The sequence below is a fragment of the Octopus sinensis genome, linkage group LG7 (genome assembly GCF_006345805.1).
Source record: "Octopus sinensis linkage group LG7, ASM634580v1, whole genome shotgun sequence".
NCBI lineage: Eukaryota > Metazoa > Mollusca > Cephalopoda > Octopoda > Octopodidae > Octopus > Octopus sinensis.
The window spans coordinates 7554079-7573735 of NC_043003.1; the positions used below are offsets into that span (position 1 = coordinate 7554079).

At 38.9% G+C, this 19657-nt stretch overlaps 1 protein-coding gene across 2 annotated transcripts in view; it reads left to right on the top strand.

Annotated features, from left to right (window-relative positions):
- LOC115214081 overlaps positions 1-18663 on the top strand; it is a 31226-nt gene extending 12563 nt beyond the window's left edge. For both annotated transcript variants that reach the window (XM_029783126.2, XM_036504489.1), the window contains exons 2-7: positions 8167-8262; positions 11055-11215; positions 12637-12817; positions 14669-14817; positions 15526-15662; positions 18412-18663. In XM_029783126.2, coding sequence (XP_029638986.1) covers positions 8167-8262; positions 11055-11215; positions 12637-12817; positions 14669-14817; positions 15526-15662; positions 18412-18567 — 880 coding nt within the window. In that variant the 3' untranslated portion in view covers positions 18568-18663. The remainder of the gene's footprint in view (positions 1-8166; positions 8263-11054; positions 11216-12636; positions 12818-14668; positions 14818-15525; positions 15663-18411) is intronic.
- Positions 18664-19657: the final 994 nt, after the last annotated feature.

Below are 19657 nucleotides of genomic sequence, written 5' to 3' on the forward strand. Positions count from 1 at the left end.
AGAATGCTAGCCTCATATTATCCCCAATAAAGTCCTCCCACCATCACCCATTTTTGTGCACCCTGCTTCAGACTCTGCTCTAAGCATTACACCCAGTTCTCTCTCTGGACTCCCTGACTCCACTTAAATATTTTTCTCCAGTCATTGAACTTATTGGTAACTGAGTTCCAGCAAAAATCATGGACAGGGCTCCTTTCTCCAGATCAATCCTATAGGTAAGGGGTGGAAAAAACCCCTATTAAATATCACTTTTTCTGGCTTCAGTCATTGGACTTGAGACCATGTTGGGGCACCGCCTCCCAGAGTTTCTAGTTCAGCTGATCCCTTTGACTTTAGTACTTATTTTAGTTTGGTATTTATTGCTATCCAAGTTACAAGTCATAACATTAGTTTTAGACCTATGTAAGCACATGTACATATATTTATGTGTGCCTGTATACCTGTGCTTTTGGATGTGTGTGTGTGTGTGTATTTGCACAGTTTCCACCGCCAAATTTCCATTCTAAAGGTATGGTAGAATAGACTTGCTCAAGGTACTGCTTAGCAGGATTGAAACTGAAATTGCATGGGTGCAAAACGAACTTCTTAAACATACAACTGTGCCCCGTATCTTATATGTGACAACTTTCGACATTTGGTTCACAGGCGTGGCTCTGTGGTAAGGGGGTTGCTTCCCAACCACATGGTTCCAGATCTAATCCCACTGCATGCCACTTTAGGCAAGTGTCTTCTACTCTTGACTTGGGACAACCAAAGCTTTGTGAGTGGATTTGATGGACTGAAACCCAAATAAACTCGATATATATGTATATATATATACTTTATTTAAAAGCAGCAGAAATATAACAAAAGCTGTTACTCAGAGTTTCACGTTCCCGTACGTCGGACAGTTTTGTTAACAAGCTTTTGTTATATTTCTGCTGCTTTTAAATAAAGCATATTACTCTACCTCTGGTATTTGAGTACTCCTTTCGCCACCTTGTTTCACATTTATGTGCTTACTCCGGTATATATATATATATATATATATATATATAATATATATATATATATATATATATGTAGCCACTACACACATTTTTTTCTCTCCTTGTATTTTCTGTGTCCCTTTCTGTAGAAGAGCGTAGGCTCGAAATGTAAAATACTTTTTCTATTCCTGAGCGTTATACTAATACATCTGTTTGTTTTGTACACCACCTGTCTTCGTCTTTTGTTTTTTTTTTGTAAACTCTCCTATACATACACACACACACACACATATATAATGGGTGTATTTGTCCCCCAATATTGTTTGACAACTGGTTCTGGTGTGTTTACGCTCCCATAACTTAGCAGTTTGGCAAAGGGATTGATAAAATAAGTACCAGGCTTAATAGAAATATAAGTGCTGGAGTTGATTCATTCGACTGAAAAGCTTCTTCAAGGCTGTGCTCCAGCATGGCCGCAGTCTAATGACTGGAACAAAGGGGGTGGGGAGAAGACGAGTTCTTTAGATGTGTTTGTATCTTAAAAGAAAATGTTCGTTGTAGGTAGATACGATCATACCTTAAGACAGGGGTCGAGGTACATCTTTTTAACCATTTACCTCAAAATGTATTTATTTATGCCGATGTAACCCCCTTGGTTTCAAAGGAAGAAAATTATAGATTCTTTGAATTCAAAAGATTTATTGAATCTAATTATATGGAAAATACAATTATAAATATAAAAAGTATAAAACAAATGCAATAAAATAAATTAATAACCTCATTATGAAACAAAAGGATTTTTCTAAAAACTTTTTCAATTCAGGTTTTGGAGAAATGATGTTGCATTTTTGATACAATTACATCAAAATTGGGGCACTTTGGTGCCAGAACAATTTGGATACAGTCTTTGGGATCCAGTTGATTACTCTGCTTTGTTTTGAGTGGAAAATCCTTGTTTGCAAAGATAGGTTGTTGCAAAAGGCAGCAACGTTTTTGACTGGTCTCTTCATGTTAGAGGAAAAAATTCTGTCGTAACAAGGAACAGGTTTTTTTAAATATAATTTCGCCTATGTCTAATGTTCCCTCATTACCCTCGAGAATTTCATTTTTATCCCACTTAGGGTTCTTAACCCAGGTTCGTCAACCCCCTGCCTTAAGAAAATCTGTTTGTCATCTTTGGCTGTTGGTCTGTTGGAGCTGACTTCAGTCTAAACAGCCAAGTACCTCAGTCAGCTACAGTTGGGGGTAAAATTCGAGGTGTACATTGAATCAGCTTTAGTTAAGGGACAGGTTTATGTTACTGATTTATCTGTCAGTCATGGCACTGCTAGAGTACTCGCTTTGAAGGGTTTAGTTGCACAAACTAATCCCTTTATTTATTTTTTTTTTTTAAAGCTTCTTTCGGTCAGTTTTGTCGAACCGCTATGTAAGAGAAATATAAACAAACACGGGGTACTACTTAAGAAGAGTGGTCCCGGTGCGCGCACTCACGCATCCGGGCTAGCTAGTCGTGACTAGTCGATCGTAACTTTCTGTTTTTGTTTTATTTACTTTGTTTTAAAAAAATTATTTACTCCGTGTAAAAAAAATTATTTATTTAGTCTTTTATTTACTTTGCTAGGTAGTCGTTGTAGGATCGACTAGTCACGACTAGCTAGCGCGAGTGCGCGCACCGGGACCACTCTTTTTAAGTAGTACCATCAAACACAATGCACTCGCACACACGACGAACGTTTTTCACTTTCTGTCTGCCAAATCCCCTCAAGGTTTTAGTCTGCCCTGGGCTGCAGTAGATTTTTACCCAAGTTGCTGCACAGTGGAACCGAACCCAAGACTACGTGGTTTAGAAGCCAGCCTCTTCAGGCACAAACGCACAGCTGCGCCTCTTCCTTTGACTCACATCGCCAAGTAATCAATCCCGGCGGCTCCTGGTGTCTACGTGTAACGTTACTAATAATCACTGTCATCGTATGTTCTTAACACAATTTGGGTAGACGTGTTTGGTACGACCCAAGAAGAGTGGTCCCGGTGCGCGCACTCGCATACTCTCGCATCCGCGCTAGCTAGTCGTGACTAGTCGATCCTTACTTTGTGTTTTTGTGTTTTATTTACTTTTTTTTAAATTATTTACTTTGTGTATAAAAATTTTGTGTTTTATTTACTTTGCTAAATAGTCGTTGTAGGCTCGACTAGTCACGACTAGCTAGCGCGACTACGCGAGTGCGCGCACCGGGACCACTCTTCTTAAGTAGTACCCGTGTTTTACCGTGACACACGTACAAATCAGCAAAAATAAAAAGAAAGAACAAGAATAAGACCTGCTACATCCGTCCCGGGTTAATGTTACGGGTAGAGACGTTTTTTTTTTTAATTCAATAACGAAATTACACCAAGGTACCCGACAGCCATGTTGCACTTGTTTCGAAATAAAAGAAAATTGAAGTCGATGGGTGGATGGTCGGGTAGACTGCTTGAGTTATTATAAATCCTGGGTATTGTTTTCAGCCTGTAATATCTATTAAAATATTTCTTTGTCAGAACCGACCTCGTACGCACACGTGTACACTGCACACATCCGTCGCCATCCGGATCAGATTACACCCGATTTACACGTGTTTTTCTTTCCCTGTTTCTGAATTATAACTTCTCTATCTCTGACAATATCTATCTACTTTCTTAAATTTTTAACGGCGAAGGTAAAGAATACGCACACCCAGTGTTTAGGGTTAGGGTTACGCCGAAAACGGGTGGTGTGCGTATTCTTTACCGCCGCGTATCTTCACTATATATATATATATATATATATATATATATATATATACCAATTAAGGACCAATTATGTTCTTGATCTGAGAACATAATCTTTTGTGGAGAATGGCGATTTGACGTCTATATCTAGCATGTTGACTGTCCACTTTTCGTGTTCAGTCCTTAATTGGTATATATAAATATTTTAATCTTCGGATTCTTTTTTAATATGCTAGACCACTGGTCTTAATTGATAAATATCAATTTCTACCCTTAATTAATTTTATATATATATATATATATATATATATATATAATAATAAATATTAGGGAATAAATCCAAATTTACAGGGAAAAATCAGATTTAGGATTAAATCCAATTTTATAGTAAAATATTATATAATATAATTCGAGACAAAACCACTACTTTGCAAAACAAACAAGGAAAGACTTAATCAATACATAAAAATTTGTAATATAAATTTCTTTATTTCTTTATATTACAAATTTTTATGTATTGATTAAGTCTTTCCTTGTTTGTTTTGCAAAGTAGTGGTTTTGTCTCGAATTATATTATATATATATATATATATATATATATATATATAAATAAATAAATAAATAATATTGTGTGTGTATGTATATGTCCATATATATCCATAAAACTTTTACAAGTGGGGGTGACAGTGACTTCGATGGACTCTGTATTCTGTACCAAAAGTTCAAAAATTTAATTCTTCAATTTAATCTTAAAATGTTTTTATATAGAAAAAGAAGCGCTCTCTCTTTCTCTCTGTGTGTGTATGTATGTATATATATATATATATATATATATATATAGGTATGTGCGCACCTTTCTCTCGTTACAGCTAATGAATTTGCTAACATGCGACACACGTTCTTCAGTTGAAATTCACGTTTAAAATTTATTTTTACCTGCAGTATCGATGTTTTTTTGCTTTTAATATTGCTTCAAATTCACTCTTTAAACGTTAGGATGACTTGTTTCATTGACGTTTAAAGAATGCCAAGGCGAGGGCCATTTAAATTCAGAGACGTAAAATGCCGTGGCATGTCAGAACATATATATTGAAATCCAGGATTGTCTGCTTATGTCACTTGTTGCCAGACTCGGGCTACTAACAGCCGATTAGGCTACTTCATCGGGAATGCAAGCTCACTGTTATTTGTCTTTGAAGTTTGTGCGATTTGTTACTTAGATTTTAAGCGCAAGAATTCTATCGGATATTAAATACGCTACGAAATCAAGATCTACCTACGGGCATGTGTGTGTGTGTGTGTGTGTGTACACATATATAGAAATGTATGAGTGTGTGTATATATATATATAGATATATTTGTTTTATGGTCCCCATCATAGCCATTTGTGTGTGTATACTCTTTTTACTCTTTTACTTGTTTCAGTCGTTTGACTGCGGCCATGCTGGAGCACCACCTTTTTAGTCGAGCAAATCGACCCCGGGACTTATTCTTTGTAAGCCCAGTACTTCTTTTTTGCCGAACCGCTAAGTGACGAGGACGTAAACACACAAGCATCGGTTGTCAAGCAATGCTAGGGGGACAAACACAGACACACAAACACATACACACACACACATATATATATATACATATATATATACATATATATATATATATCTATGACGGGCTTCTTTCAGTTTCCGTCTACCAAATCCACTCACAAGGCATTGGTCGGCCCGGGGCTATAGCAGAAGACACTTGCCCAAGATGCCACGCAATGGGACTGAACCCGGAACCATGTGGTTGGTTAGCAAGCTACATACTACACAGCCACTCCTGCGCCTATATGTGTATAAAAAATAAATAAAATGTGTGTGGTGTGTATGTTTATATATATATTGGTTTGTCCCATAAATAATGCAGGTTTTTTTTTTATACTTCTTTTATTTTTCAAAATTAAGATGAACAAAGTTCTTTCTTACTCTAAAGTATACTCTCCTTCATTTTCTACAATGCTCTTCCATCTATCTGCTAGACTTGCAAGGCCCCTCTTTCCAAAATCCACTTGTCTGTAACGAAAAATACTCCTCCACTACTGTTCTGACCTCATCTACAGAATTCATATTTTTTTCATCCAAATGATTTTGAATACTGCAAAATAAAAATGATAATCAGATTGGGCAATGTCCAGCGAATATGGTGGGTGGGGAATCGTTTCCCATTCAAACGACTCCAGTCTTTGGAATGTCATCCTCACTGTATGTGGCTGAGCGTTATCCTGATGGAAGAACACCTTTCGTCTTGAAACCAAAGATGGTCGTTTTTCCTCTAGCGCTGACTTAAGCTGCTCATAGTAGATCTGTTTAACGTCCATTTTCCATTCTAGCATGGGATGGGTGGTTCGACTGGGGTTTGGGAAACCAGGAGGCTGCACCAGGCTCTAGTCTGATCTGGCAGAGTTTCTACAGCTGGATGCCCTTCCTAACGCCAACCACTCCATGAGTGTAGTGGGTGCTTTTTACATGCCACTGCCAGAGGAGGCTGGCAAACGGCCACGATTGGTTGGTGCTTTTTACGTGTCACCGACATGGATGCCAGTCAAGGCAGTGCTGGCATTGGCCACGTTTGGATGGTGCTTTTTACGTGCCACCTGCACGTAAATTTCCATTTGATTTTTATTTTGATGTTGATGTTGTTGTACTTGACTCAATAGGTCTCCTCAAGCACAGCAGGTCATCCTACGATCCAAGGTTAGCACAGCACGCCCTCATACACACACACATATATTCATTTAACGTCCATGCTCACAGGAGTTGGGTGATTTGAGAGGAATTGATTAGTCTGAGAGTCATGGTGGTCTTCATTGTCTACTTTGGCAATGTTTCCTATGACTAGGTGCCCTTCCCAGTGCCAACCATTTTATTGTGTACTGGCTGCATTCTTTTTGTGGTACCACCTTTTGTGGGGTCACTAAGTGACTTGCAAGACAAAACCCCTTTCACAGAGTTGGTGATGCAGTATTGGGGGAGGTGGCTTTTTGACAGGTGTTGGGAGGGATAGGAACAGGTGTCTTGCTTTGCTGTAGAGGAGTTAGTAGGGTATCCCAGCAGGAAAGTGGTGGCGGTGGAGATAAGGTATCAGGGCATACCCTCAAAGTACAAGAAAGTGGGTAGTAATGGCAGTTGACCGAGAGGAAGAGAAAGGGTAGTTGGAGAGATGATTCCATCAGGCGACTGAGACATTAGAATGTCACCATCATCCTTTAACGTCTGCTTTCCATGCTGGCATGGGTTAGACAGGTTGACTGGAACTGGTAAGCCAAAGAACTGCACCAGGTTCCAGTTTGGTTTTGGTTTGGTTTCTATGGCTGGATGCCTCTCCTAATGGCGACCACCCCTGAGAGTAGTGGTCGCTTTGTATGTGTCACTGGTTACAACTATGATTTCACTTGGCTTAACGAGTCTTCTCAAGCACAACAAATCACTTGTCATTGCCTCTGTGACTGGGTCTCAACATTTGAAGTTCATGCTTCATCACCTTGTCTCATGTCTTCCCTCACAGTTAAGAGATTGGCTCGTCTCTATGTAGCTGTCCACGACCATACCAGTGCAGTCACCTCTCCTGCACACCACATCTGATGTCTCTTATGCCCAATTTTTCTCTCAAGATGCTTACACTCTGTCATACATGTACACTGGCGTTGCACATCCAGCAGAGCTTACTAAGTTTATTTCTTTCAAGCTTTTGCATGTCCTCTGCAGTCACAGCCCATATATATATATATAGACATAAACACATATATATAAGCAGACATATATATAAGCAGACATATATATATATATTATATATATATATATATATATATATATATATATAAACATTTATATATATATAAAGCTGAAGTTGTCTGTGTGTGGCAGGTTTGGTAGCCTTCAACTAATACTATCTCCTCCGAGACCCTGCGGCGCAAGTTGACCAAAATTGAGAGTATGATAGAAGAAGGCTTGCTCTTCATTCTGTAGAAGATAAAATTCAAATCGGACCATGTTAACACCAAAAATTATTTACATCATAAAGGTGCTTTTTTTCTATGAAAATCCTTATTTTTTACGATTTTTGACTGCTGTGTTGCAACTTTTCGGTGTATTTCAACCAGAAAATGTTCACTTAAAGAGAATAACAAAGCTACACAATGCAAAATATTTACTTTTCAAAAATTCCAATTCTAAAGGGTTGAGACAAACCCGAGCAACGCCAGGTGATACTGCTAGTATAGGTAAAAGCTCTCTGAACTTTGCCCGTCCTATTCTTATCTACTAGCTTGCAAAGGAGTAAATCATCTTTTATATCCCCTTCACGATTTCTTTACAGTTTGTCCCGATGCTTAATAAACGGTAACTTCTAATTTCTTAGCCTTAAATTTTAACCAATGATCTAATCCAGTTTTCTTGTCTATTTTCCAATTCAGTGTCTGCAATACAGTCCAGAACATGCCAGAATTTTATTCTTGTCCTCAAGATTATTTTGATTATGAGGAGGACCTGAACTCTGCACTTGGTGATGAGTAAGTTGTTCTATTTATTATTATTATTATTTTATTCGTCTGCACTTTTGTTGCTTTTATTGATCATGGTTTCCCAAATACATTGTCATGGCTTCACTGAGCCATGTGAAGGCGCATGGCTCAGTGGTTAGAGCGTCGAGCTTACGATCGTGAGGTTGTGAGCTCGAATCCCGGACCGGGCTGCGTGTTGTGTTCTTGAGCAAGATACTTTATTTCACATTGCTCCAGTTCACTCAGCTGTAGAAATGAGTTGCGATGCCACAGGTGCCAAGCTGTATCGGCCCCTTTGCCTTTCCCTTGGATAACATCAGCGGCGTGGAGAGGGGAGGCTGGTATGCATGGGCGACTCCTGGTCTTCCATAAACAACCTTGCCTGGACTTGTTCATGGGAGGGTAACTTTCTAGGTGCAATCCCACGGTCAGTCATGACCGAAGGGGGTCTCAGATTGTCATTGTCCCAACCATCTTTCTTCTTAATGTTATTGCACAAATCCTACTGAAGATCTACTGAATCCTTCTGCATTCAAATTACTCTATCAAATTTACTGCTTATTTTTACTCTTTCACTTGTTTCAGTCATTTGACTGTGGCCATGCTGGAGCACCACCTTTAGTAATACAAATCGACCCTCAAAGACTTATTCTTTGTAAGCCTAGTACTTATTCTATCGGGCTCTTTTGCTGAACCACTAACTTACAGGGATGTAAACACACCAACATTAGTTGTCAAGCAATGGTGGGAGGACAAAGACATACACTCACATATATGGCTGGCTTCTTTCAGTTTCCGTCGACCAAATCCACTCAAGGCTTTGGTCTGCCCGAGGCTGTAGTAGAAGACACTTGCCCAAGGTGCCATGTAGTGGGACCTAACCCAGAACCATGTGGTTGGTAAGCAAGCTTCTTACCACACAGCCATTCCTGCGCCTATTCACATTGTTTTTGGATTAATCATTAATTATCCCCTAGCTTTGAGATTTCAGTGATGTGATTGTTCATTTCTAGAATGACATTGTAGGATAGACGTGAGAGGCTCAATAGGGCTTGTTTGAACATAAAACAGAATATTTGTGCTGGATTTGGCTGGTTTAAATGCTAAATGGTTAAGCAGTAGAAATGTCAGCGAAATAGCTTGCAGTTCTCTTCCTTTATTATATAAGTTCAAATCTTGCCAGAGTCAATGTTGCCCTAAATTCTGATAGTCAGCTTTCCCCCTCATCCAGGCTCAGTACAATAGATAAGTCAAATTTTGGCATTGATTTAATTGATTATTCCTCCCCTACAAAATTTGTGGTCTTTTGCCTGTATATAAAATTAATTATTGTTGTTAAGGTGGTGATCTGGCAGAGTTGTTAGCATGTTGGACAAAATGCCCAGCAGCATTCCTTCTGACCTCTCACATTCTGAGTTCAAATACAACCAGGCTCAACTTTGACTTCATCCCCACTGGATGGCACAAAGTTTTATTAAATATGAAGGCAGACAAATCAAATCCCTTCAGATAGATGGCCTGCTTGATCTGTAGAAAAGGTGTAGGTAGAAACTCCATAAGATATACCTGGTGTGAGCTATGGACACATATGAGGTGCAGCAATATTAAAGGAAGGTTAACTGGGAAGATAATTTTTGTGTATAGCAGATGCACAGGTGCAATAAACACCAAAGATGTACAGAAAACAGCTTCCATCACATGCCAGGGGAAAAAACTAGAAGTAGTTGATAGCGTCCATTACCTAGGTGACCAAGTCAGTAACGTGGGGTGAATGCTCTGAGAGCATAGCTGCTAGAATAAGAATAGCCTGGGTAAAGTTCAGAGAGCTCCTACCTCTGCTGGTAAGAAAAGGCCTCTCGTTCAGAGTGAAAGGTAGACTATATGATGCATGTGTGCAAATAGCCATGCTACATGGCAGTAAAACATGGGTTGTGACTGCTGAGGACATGTGTAAGCTTGAGAGAAATGAAGCTAGCATGCTCTGCTGTCAGTGTACATACATGACAGAGTGTAAGTGCCCTGAGAGAAAAAGTTGGGGTTGATATAATCAACTGACCCCTTTTCCTATGAAACTGCCAGCCAGCATTGTTAAAGTGGTGAATCGGCAGAATATGTTAACTTGTGGAAGAAGCTGCTTTGCAGCATTTCTTGTGGCTCTTGTTCTGAGATCAAATCCCGTTGACGTCAACTTTGCCTTTCATTGTCAGGGTCATTAAAATAAGTACGAGTCAAATACTGGAGTCGGTGCCCCCCTCTCCTCAAATTTTTATCATCTTGTTGGTATCATCATTTTAATGTTTGTATTGCTTTGATTGATCCACTTCGACTAGGACATTTGACTAGTGACTGATCCATTTTGACTAGGACATTTGACTAGTGACTGATCTGCTTTGACTAGTGACTGATCCACTTTGACTAGTGACTGATCCACTTTGACTAGTGACTGATCCATTTTGACTAGTATATTTAACTAGTGACTGATCCACTTTGACTAGGACATTTGACTAGTGACTGATCTGCTTTGACTAGTGACTGATCCACTTTGACTAGGACATTTGACTAGTGACTGATCTGCTTTGACTAGTGACTGATCCACTTTGACTAATACATTTGACTAGTGACTGATCCACTTTGACTAGGACATTTGACTAGTGACTGATCCATTTTGACGAGTATATTTGACTAAGACAGTGTAAGAAGTTGCAAAAAACATAAACTAGAATTATGTACAACCTTATTCTCACCAAAGGGGATTTCAACCAGATATTGAGACTTTTTTTTTCTTTTACTTCTTCTCTCAGCTCCGTGTCTTTTGTTGAGGAAAATAATGTACGAGAAATTGAAGAGCTGGACAGTCTATTTAGTCTGGGTGTCTCGGATACGGAGCGATTGTGTGATAATTTACTAGAAGATTCCGATTTACAGTATGTACTGACAAGCTATCAATATGAAATGAATACAGGTACGTGCTTTTATGTATTTTCTGTATTTTTATTGTGGATTTAGAAAATAACCAAATAATTCATTTCTGAACTCTGTTGGTGCCATGTTGGTTTTAGGAAGGACATCCAGCCTTAGAAACTGTGCCAAAATGGGCAATTAGACCCTGGTGCAGCTCTCCGGCTTGTCAGCTCCTGTCAAACTGTCTAACCCATTCCAGTGTGGAAAATGGACATTAACCCTTTCGTTACTAACCTGGCTCTGAGTACAAATGTCTTGTTTTCATGAGTTTTTAATTAAAATCTTCCACTAAACCTTAGTCACAGTTTATGTTCCTAACACCAGCTTAATGATAACTAAGTTATTTTACTAAATTCTTTGGTACATTTAAAATAAATTGAATGAAACACGGAGCATCTCAAAATAAATACAGTAACGAAAGGGTTAAATGATGATGATGCTGTATGTTTGTGTTTCCTTGTCTTGACACTATGTGATTGCTGTCAATGATTGTCATTCATTTCCAATGTTCTGCGAGAACATGTCTCGTCATGGGAAAACTATTACCTTGCATTTAGTTCGTTCAATTTTCTACTAGAACATATAAAGTTTTATGTATGTATAGTAATTACCTTATTTTTCATAAAAAAAAAAAATGTGTATGCCCTCTGTATGGCTTGTGTAAAAGGCTCCGTCTTTTTGGCACTGAAACTCCAAATAAGGCCCCATCTCCAATGGGTTAACATCCACTTTTCCTTGCTCGTAAGGGTCAGATAGACTTTATCAAGACAAATTTTCTCTGGTTACATACCCTTCCTGTCACCAACCCTTACAATCTTCTCTGTCATTCGACTTTTTGGCTGATGGATTGGCCCTGTCATCTCCAAAGAGTTAAAAGAATGGTGATAATGTCAGGATTTTGGGGTCTTAAAAAACAAATGGAAAGAAAGTTGGGGTTTGAGAGCAGAGAAAGGATAGCATCACATTTCTTGTCACTACGTTGTTTGTAAGTAAATCATTGTTATTCGACGATGAAAATCAATATCAAATCAAATCAGATCACAATCAAATGGAAATCATAGCTGTGACCGATGCCAGTGCTGCCTGACTGGCTCCTGTGCTGCTGGCACGCAATAAGTACCATTCATGTATGGGTCATTGCCAGTGCTGCCTGACTGGCTCCTCGTGCCAGTAGCATGTAAAAAGCACCATCTGAATGTGGTCAATGCCAACTCCACTGCTCCAGCTGGCTTCTGTGCACCCACTACACTCTCAAAGTGGTCGGCATTAGGAAGGGCATCCAGCTGTAGATGCCTTGCCAAATCAGAATGGAGCCTGGTTCAGCCTCCTGGCTTGCCACTGTGCAACCCATGCCAGTTTGGAAAAATGGACGTTAAACGATGATGATGATGATGCTGATGTTTTATTTCTTTTTCCTTGCAGAGCCATTAGTAAGCGTCAGCTTTGATTGGGATGATGAATCCATATCTTCTTCACAGACGACCTCGTTAGCAGATTCTGCGGAGTTTGATATGGTAAATGTCTGTGATACTAACATGCGTACCACCTCTGAACAGCTGGAATTTATTCATAAAAAATGTTTACCGAATGGCAGATGTCGATGGTGAGTAGCAGAGCTTTTATCTTTGACTGGTTTGAGTCACTGAACTGCAGCCATTGTATTGAAGGGGGGTCAGTCAAACAAATAGACCACAGTATTTGTTTTTTTTCAAGTCTGGTTCTTATTCTGTTGGTCACTTTTGCTAAGAAACAAACCAACGCCAATTGTCAAGCAGTGACTGTACACATACAAATGTGTGTGTATAAATATATATGACTGTGTGTAAAAGATAATGGTTTTTCTGATTTTTTTCACTTTTAATAATTAGGTGTTTATGTATCTTATGTGTATATATATATGTATGTTTGTATACATACATGTGTGTGTGTGTATATATATATATATTATATATATATATATATATATATATATTATATATATATATATCTTTGTGGTACCAGTGCCGGTGGCACACAAGAAAACCATCCGAACGTGGCCGTAGCCAGTACCGCATCGACTGGCCTCCGTGCTGTGGGCACGTAACAAACACCATCCGATCGTGGCCGTTCGCCAGCCTCATCTGGCACCTGTGTCGGTAGCACATAAAAACACCATCCGAGCGTGGCCGTCTACCAGCCTCGTCTGGCACCTGTGTCGGAGTGGTTGGCGTTAGGAAGGGCATCCAGCTGTAGAAACACTGCCAGATCTGACTGGCCTGGTGCAGCCTTCGGGCTCCCCAGACCCCAGTTGAACCGTCCAACCCATGCTAGCATGGAAAACGGACGCTAAATAAATGATGATATATATATATAATAGAAGGAGCACTCCGTTGGTTGTGACGACGAGGGTCCCAGCTGATCCGATCAACAGAACAGCTTGCATGTGAAATTAACGTGCAAGTGGCTGAGCACTCCACAGACACGTGTACTCTTAATGTAGTTCTCAGGGAGATTCAGAGTAATACAGAGTCTGACAAGGTATGTGAAATAAAGTGTCTTGCTCAAGGACACACAACGCATCACTGGGAACTGAACTCACGACCATAATATCATGAGCCAAATGCCCTAACCACTAAGCCACATGCCTTTTTACACACACATTTAGTTGTAATTAAGATATTACATTAAACTGAAGGATTTTTTGGAGTATACATTCTCTAACAAGAATTGTGTGTGTGTATATATATTTATATATATATATTAAGGGCATTACTATACATAAATGCCTCACACTAGGGGGAGGGCTCTTAAAGTCAAAACTACCATAATGAATAAACACATTGTACTGAACGCGAGGGAATGCAACTCTCGAAGCGAGCATTTTAAAACCAGAATTCAGCTGCATATCATGATTTCATAATTAGTGCACATAATGCACTTTTTAATCATCAGTGCAAGCATAATTCAAGACACATCAAAGTGAACAAAAAATCAACATACCAGACGAATGCAAAAAAAATTCCTAGCATGAGGCATTTATGTATAGTAATGCCCTTAATATAAATAAATATATTTAAGAGGAATAACTGATGGATTTTTCCCTTATGAGGATTTTCATGCTAACTACTTGATAAATTCTTATAAAGATTTTATCCTATTATTCAGTTTATATATATATATATATATATATGTATGTGTGTGTGTAAGCATTTATCCCAGCCGTATCTGGCCCAAATATTCTGTGTTTTATGTTCAAACTGTCCAGATTCTCTCTCTCCCACCCACTGTACCATGTCATCATGAAAATAGTCATATCATTGAAAACTGAAAGCTATGAGATGATGTCTGACAACTTCACTACTATGTAAATAGACGTTACATTTGAACACAGCAATCTGTGAATGGTAAAGAATTTATCTGAAGCTTTTTTTTTAATTGGGCCAATTTATTTCAATCCTCCGTTTCTACTTTCCAGGCACCAACTGACACCCAGTGAACAAACATCTGTGATAATGGTTTTGAGTAACTTGATTCTTGAGCTTGGACCAAGGGAACGAGTTGAAGTGTTAAAATTGCTAAACCCCAATAGAAAACTTTCTCATTTCAACATGGATTCTCTAGTAGGTAAGGGAACACAGAAGAGGACCTATTTATCTGTTCTTTCTCATTCCTGAAACACAGCGTATTAGCATTTTAAAGCAGCGAGCTGGCAGAATCGTTACCAAATTGGGCAAAATGCTTAGCAACACTTTGTCGTTATGTTCCGCCAAGGATGACTTTGCTCTTCATCCTCAAAGGGGTCTAAAAAAATAAGTACCAGTTAGACCACTTGGGACGATGTAATTGCCTTTATCGCTTCCCCAAAATTTGAAATCAATATATTAGACAAGGCTTTGAACTGGTAAAATGGTTAGCATGCCAGACAAAATGCTTAGCAGCATTTCTTCTAACTCTTTATGTTCTGAGGAGTTCAAATCCTGCAGAAGTCTATTTCGGCTTTCGTCTTTTCAGGGTTGTATTATTGCCCTGCCTTCTGTCGAAATTGTTGTCCTTGACCCCTGCAATGGCTGGTATCCAGTTCAAGGTGAATATGGTGAACTCGGTCATTTACATGCCATGGAAATTGGATAAATGGCCCTTATGAGCCATAGGGCTTGAGAAAATTATATATATTAGGCTTGCCAGAGTGGTCATGTTATGCGCTTGGCTCTCCAGTACAATTTACAAATATCTGTAAGATATTTTTGTATCATCATCATCATCATCATCGTCATTTGATCATCTGTTATATATTTTTTTTATCCATTTTGTTGATCTTTCTTTTCTATCCAGACCCAAGCTGGGTAACCGAGAAAAACATCAAGTTAGTTCTGGATTACCTGAAAAGTTCAAAAGCAAACCTGAGCTCGTTTAGTGAATACAAAGAGTCACAGAAACCTGTTCAACGGAGAAACAGGAAGAAACCTCAGGTAAGGCAACGACACATTGTTTTATTGGTTTCTCTCATTGGTGGGTGATATATTCTTTTATTCTTTCATAACTTGTTTCAGTCATCTGACTGTGGCCATTCTGGAGCACCGCCTTTAGTCGAGCAAATCAACCCCAGCACTTTGTAAGCTTAGTACTTATTCTATTGGTCCCTTTTGCCAAACCACTAAGTTACGGGGGACGTAAACACCAGCATCGGTTGTCAAACAATGATGAGGGGACAAACAACACACACATATATATACATATATACGACGAGCTTCTTTCAGTTTCCGCCAACCAAATCCACTCACATGGCTTTGGTCGGCCTGAGGCTATAGCAGAAGACACTTGCTAAAGGTGCCACGCAGTGAGACTAAACCTTGAACCATATGGTTGGTAAGCAAGCTACTTACCACACAGCCACTCCTACGCCTATATATACAGTAACAAAAGATACCTCACAGGTCTTAAAGTTCTATCACATTTGTTTATATTTTAATTCTCAAGTCGCGTCAAGTTTCTCCTCGACTTCCGCTATCAATGCCAGGTCCTGGCCTTTTCTTCTCAATTCATACTGTAGCAACAATGGTTGTCTCCCTTTAAATAACCTTTGATGCAAACGATATTTTGCAACTTAAAAGAATGCTTCATAGAAACAAATTATGTCGGTAAGAGGACCGCTCAGGTACACGTGCACTGGTTCAGAATGCTGACATCTTCCACATTTTAAATTTTCGGCAAAACTGGAACAGGTATAGATGAAGCTGTGTGGTAATAAGTTTGCTTTCCAACCACATGGTTTAGGGTTCAAGACCCCTGTGTGACACCTTGGGCAAGTGTTTTTTTTTACTCTAACCTCAGTCTAACCAAAGTCTAAAAAGTGCATTTGATGTTAGTTAGTTAGTTAGTTAGTTAATTTGGCTCAAAAGCAAATAGCAAGGCCATGTAAGGGGACATGGAGTTAAGTACAGGGTGGTGTTCATGTAAAGAGTTCAGGCCACTTGAGGTCCAGGGAGGCTTTGAACAAAGCGGTCGTCGGCATCTTCACCATCTCGTCTGGCAGCTTGTTCCACGGATCCGCAACCTGGACGGAGAAAGCTCCTCTCCTTCGATTGAGATGAAATCGTCATAGGTAGAGCTTTTCGGAATGACCCCGCAGCCGACGCTCTGGAGCAGGAGTGAAGAACAGCTCTTTCGAGAGGTTACACTTTCCGCTTATGATGTTGTGGGCGAGAATGAGATCACTACGGCAGCGGCGTTTTTCAAGAGAATAAAGGTCGATGTAAACTGGAAGAAGCTGGTCAGGTGTGTGCTTGCGCTTAACTATCTCTTTGTCTTAACATCACGCAGTAATTGTAAATGCAGGTCACCATCATGGAAGCCGTTTCTTTGTATCTAGTTTTTCTCTTAAAAACATATCTGTCCACAGAGAAATATTACCTTACTTGGTAACTAGTACTAGGGCACAGCTGGCCATAAAAATTCACTTCAACAAACTATCTGACCTATGGAAAAAATAGACAGTAAAATGATGTTGACTTCAACACTTTGATACCAGTCTATCTGCTTCTGCACCCATACAACACCATTTTAAAATATTCACATCTAAATTATATCCTTCCAACATAATTGTAGCTGAAAACATTTTATGTTCTAAACATCAATTTTAATGAGTTATTTCACTAAATCTCTTCAAATTCTATATTTAAAAATAAAAAACGAATTGAAACACAGGCAATGTATTTAAATACGAATATGGTTATGTAAAGGTGAAATGCAAACTAGTAACCCCAGATTTTTGTAGTTATTGGAATGATTGAGTGTGGTGGCCTCACAGACCATGACTAGTGACCAAGATCTTTGGTGATATGCTGTGCTTGAGAAGACCTGTCAAGCCAAATGAAATTGTTGCCATGGCTGATGCTAGTGTCATGTAATTGGCATGTAAAAGGCACCTTTTGAGTGTTGGGCCTCACAGAGGCAATGACCAAGACCTTTAGCAATATGTCATGCTTGAAAAGAAGACCCATCAAGCCAAGGGAAAGCATAGTTGTGGCAGATACTGGTGTCATGCATCTGTGCCAGTGGCATGTAAAAGCATGCATCACACTGAGTGGTTGATGTTATGAAGGGTATTCAGCCGTAGAAATCATACCAAATCAGACTGGGGTCTGGTGCAGCCCCTCAGCTTACCAGCCTTGGTCAAAGTGTCCGACCCATGCCAGCATGGACAACAGACGTTAAAAGATGATAAACAGACTGGCCACTTGTTTCTCTGGGGCTGGTCAAATTGATGTGTGCGTGTATGTGTATATATATATATACACTCGTTTCAGTCATTTGACTGCAGCCATGCTGGAGCACTGCCTTTAGTCAAGCAAATCGATCCCAGGACTTATTCTTTGTAAGCCTAGTACTTATTCTATTGGTCTCTTTTGCCGAACCACTATGTCAAGCGATGTTGGGGAGACAAACACAGGCACATTAACATATACATATATATATATATATATATGATGGGCTTCTTTCAGTTTCCGTCTACCAAATCCACTCACAAGACTTTGGTTGGCCTGAGGCTATAGTAGAAGACACTTGCCCAAGGTGCCATGCAGTGGGACTGAACCCAGAACCATGTGGTTAGTAAGCAAGCTACTTACCACACAGCCACATATATATATATATATGAATGCATGCTCAGACATCTATATTATTATGCATTGTTTTATCTTTTTTTTTTTTTGTTTACAGAAGAGAAAAGCCAGCAAACCTGAAGATCAAACAGAGAAGAGGGTTGTACAGGCAGTGAAAGAGAAAAAAAGTGGATTTTTCCAGAAAGAAATTGTTGTGTCATTGTCTCTGCATGAAGCGTCTGATGAAGAGGTGGACATTGATATAATTGGATGACAACGGGGCAGATAGTGACTAATTTATAACTACTGTCACTAAGACTTCTAGAAAGACATAGCCCCCACTCCCAAAATAAAGCTCTGTAAATATGTTGGCTTGTGATTTTCTTTTATTTTAAACTTTTTTTTTGTGACAAATTTTTGACCGTTAACATTTTCAGCTGGAAACACACCTCATCCTGGTAAAGCCCTGTGGGTTGGTGACCTTAATTGCGTAAGTGACACGGAAGACAACCAGGACACCCTATCGTTACCAACCCAGTTGAAACCACCTCTGGCCCTGTAGTACAAATGCTTTGTTTTCATAAGTTTTGAATTAAAATCTTCCACCAAACCTTAGTCACAATTTATGTTCCTAACACTAGATTAATGACAACTAAGTTATTTTACTAGATTCTTTGTTATATTTAAAATAATTGAAAAAACACAGAGCATCTCAACAGAAATATGGTAACAAAAGGGTTAAAATATATAATAGAGACACAATTCTTAACTATTTTGATACCAACCCTGATGAAACTGCCTCTGGCTCTGTAGAGATTTAAACAATATTTTAATCTCAATCTTGGAAAGGAAGGATTATATATCCAATGAGTTTATTTCCTTTTAAAATGTATATCAAGTTACTTTAACTCTTTCGTAACCAAACCGGCTGAAACCACCTCTGGCTCTGAGTACAAATGTCATGTTTTCATAAGTTTTGAATTAAAATCTTCCACCAAACCTTAGTCACAATTAATGTTCCTAACACTAGCTTAATGAAAACTAAGTTATTTACTAAATTCTTTGTTATTTAAAATAATTGAGAGAAAAACAAAGCATCTGAAATACAACAACAAAAGCGTTAAGTGGTTTGATGTTCTACAGTGTAGAGGTTGGATCTAGCGTGATGCTATTTATTCTAATTAATTTTCTTTACTAGAGGGGATTTATAAAATATATAAATTTTTGAGCTGACAACAATGTGGCTCATGTTATAGAAATTTTTCAAATAATGCTTTCATCTTTGTCAATATATTTTATAGCAGATGGAAAAAAAAAAAAAATCTGGCTTTGTAGTTTCATTAAGGCTGTTACTTGAAAGTGTT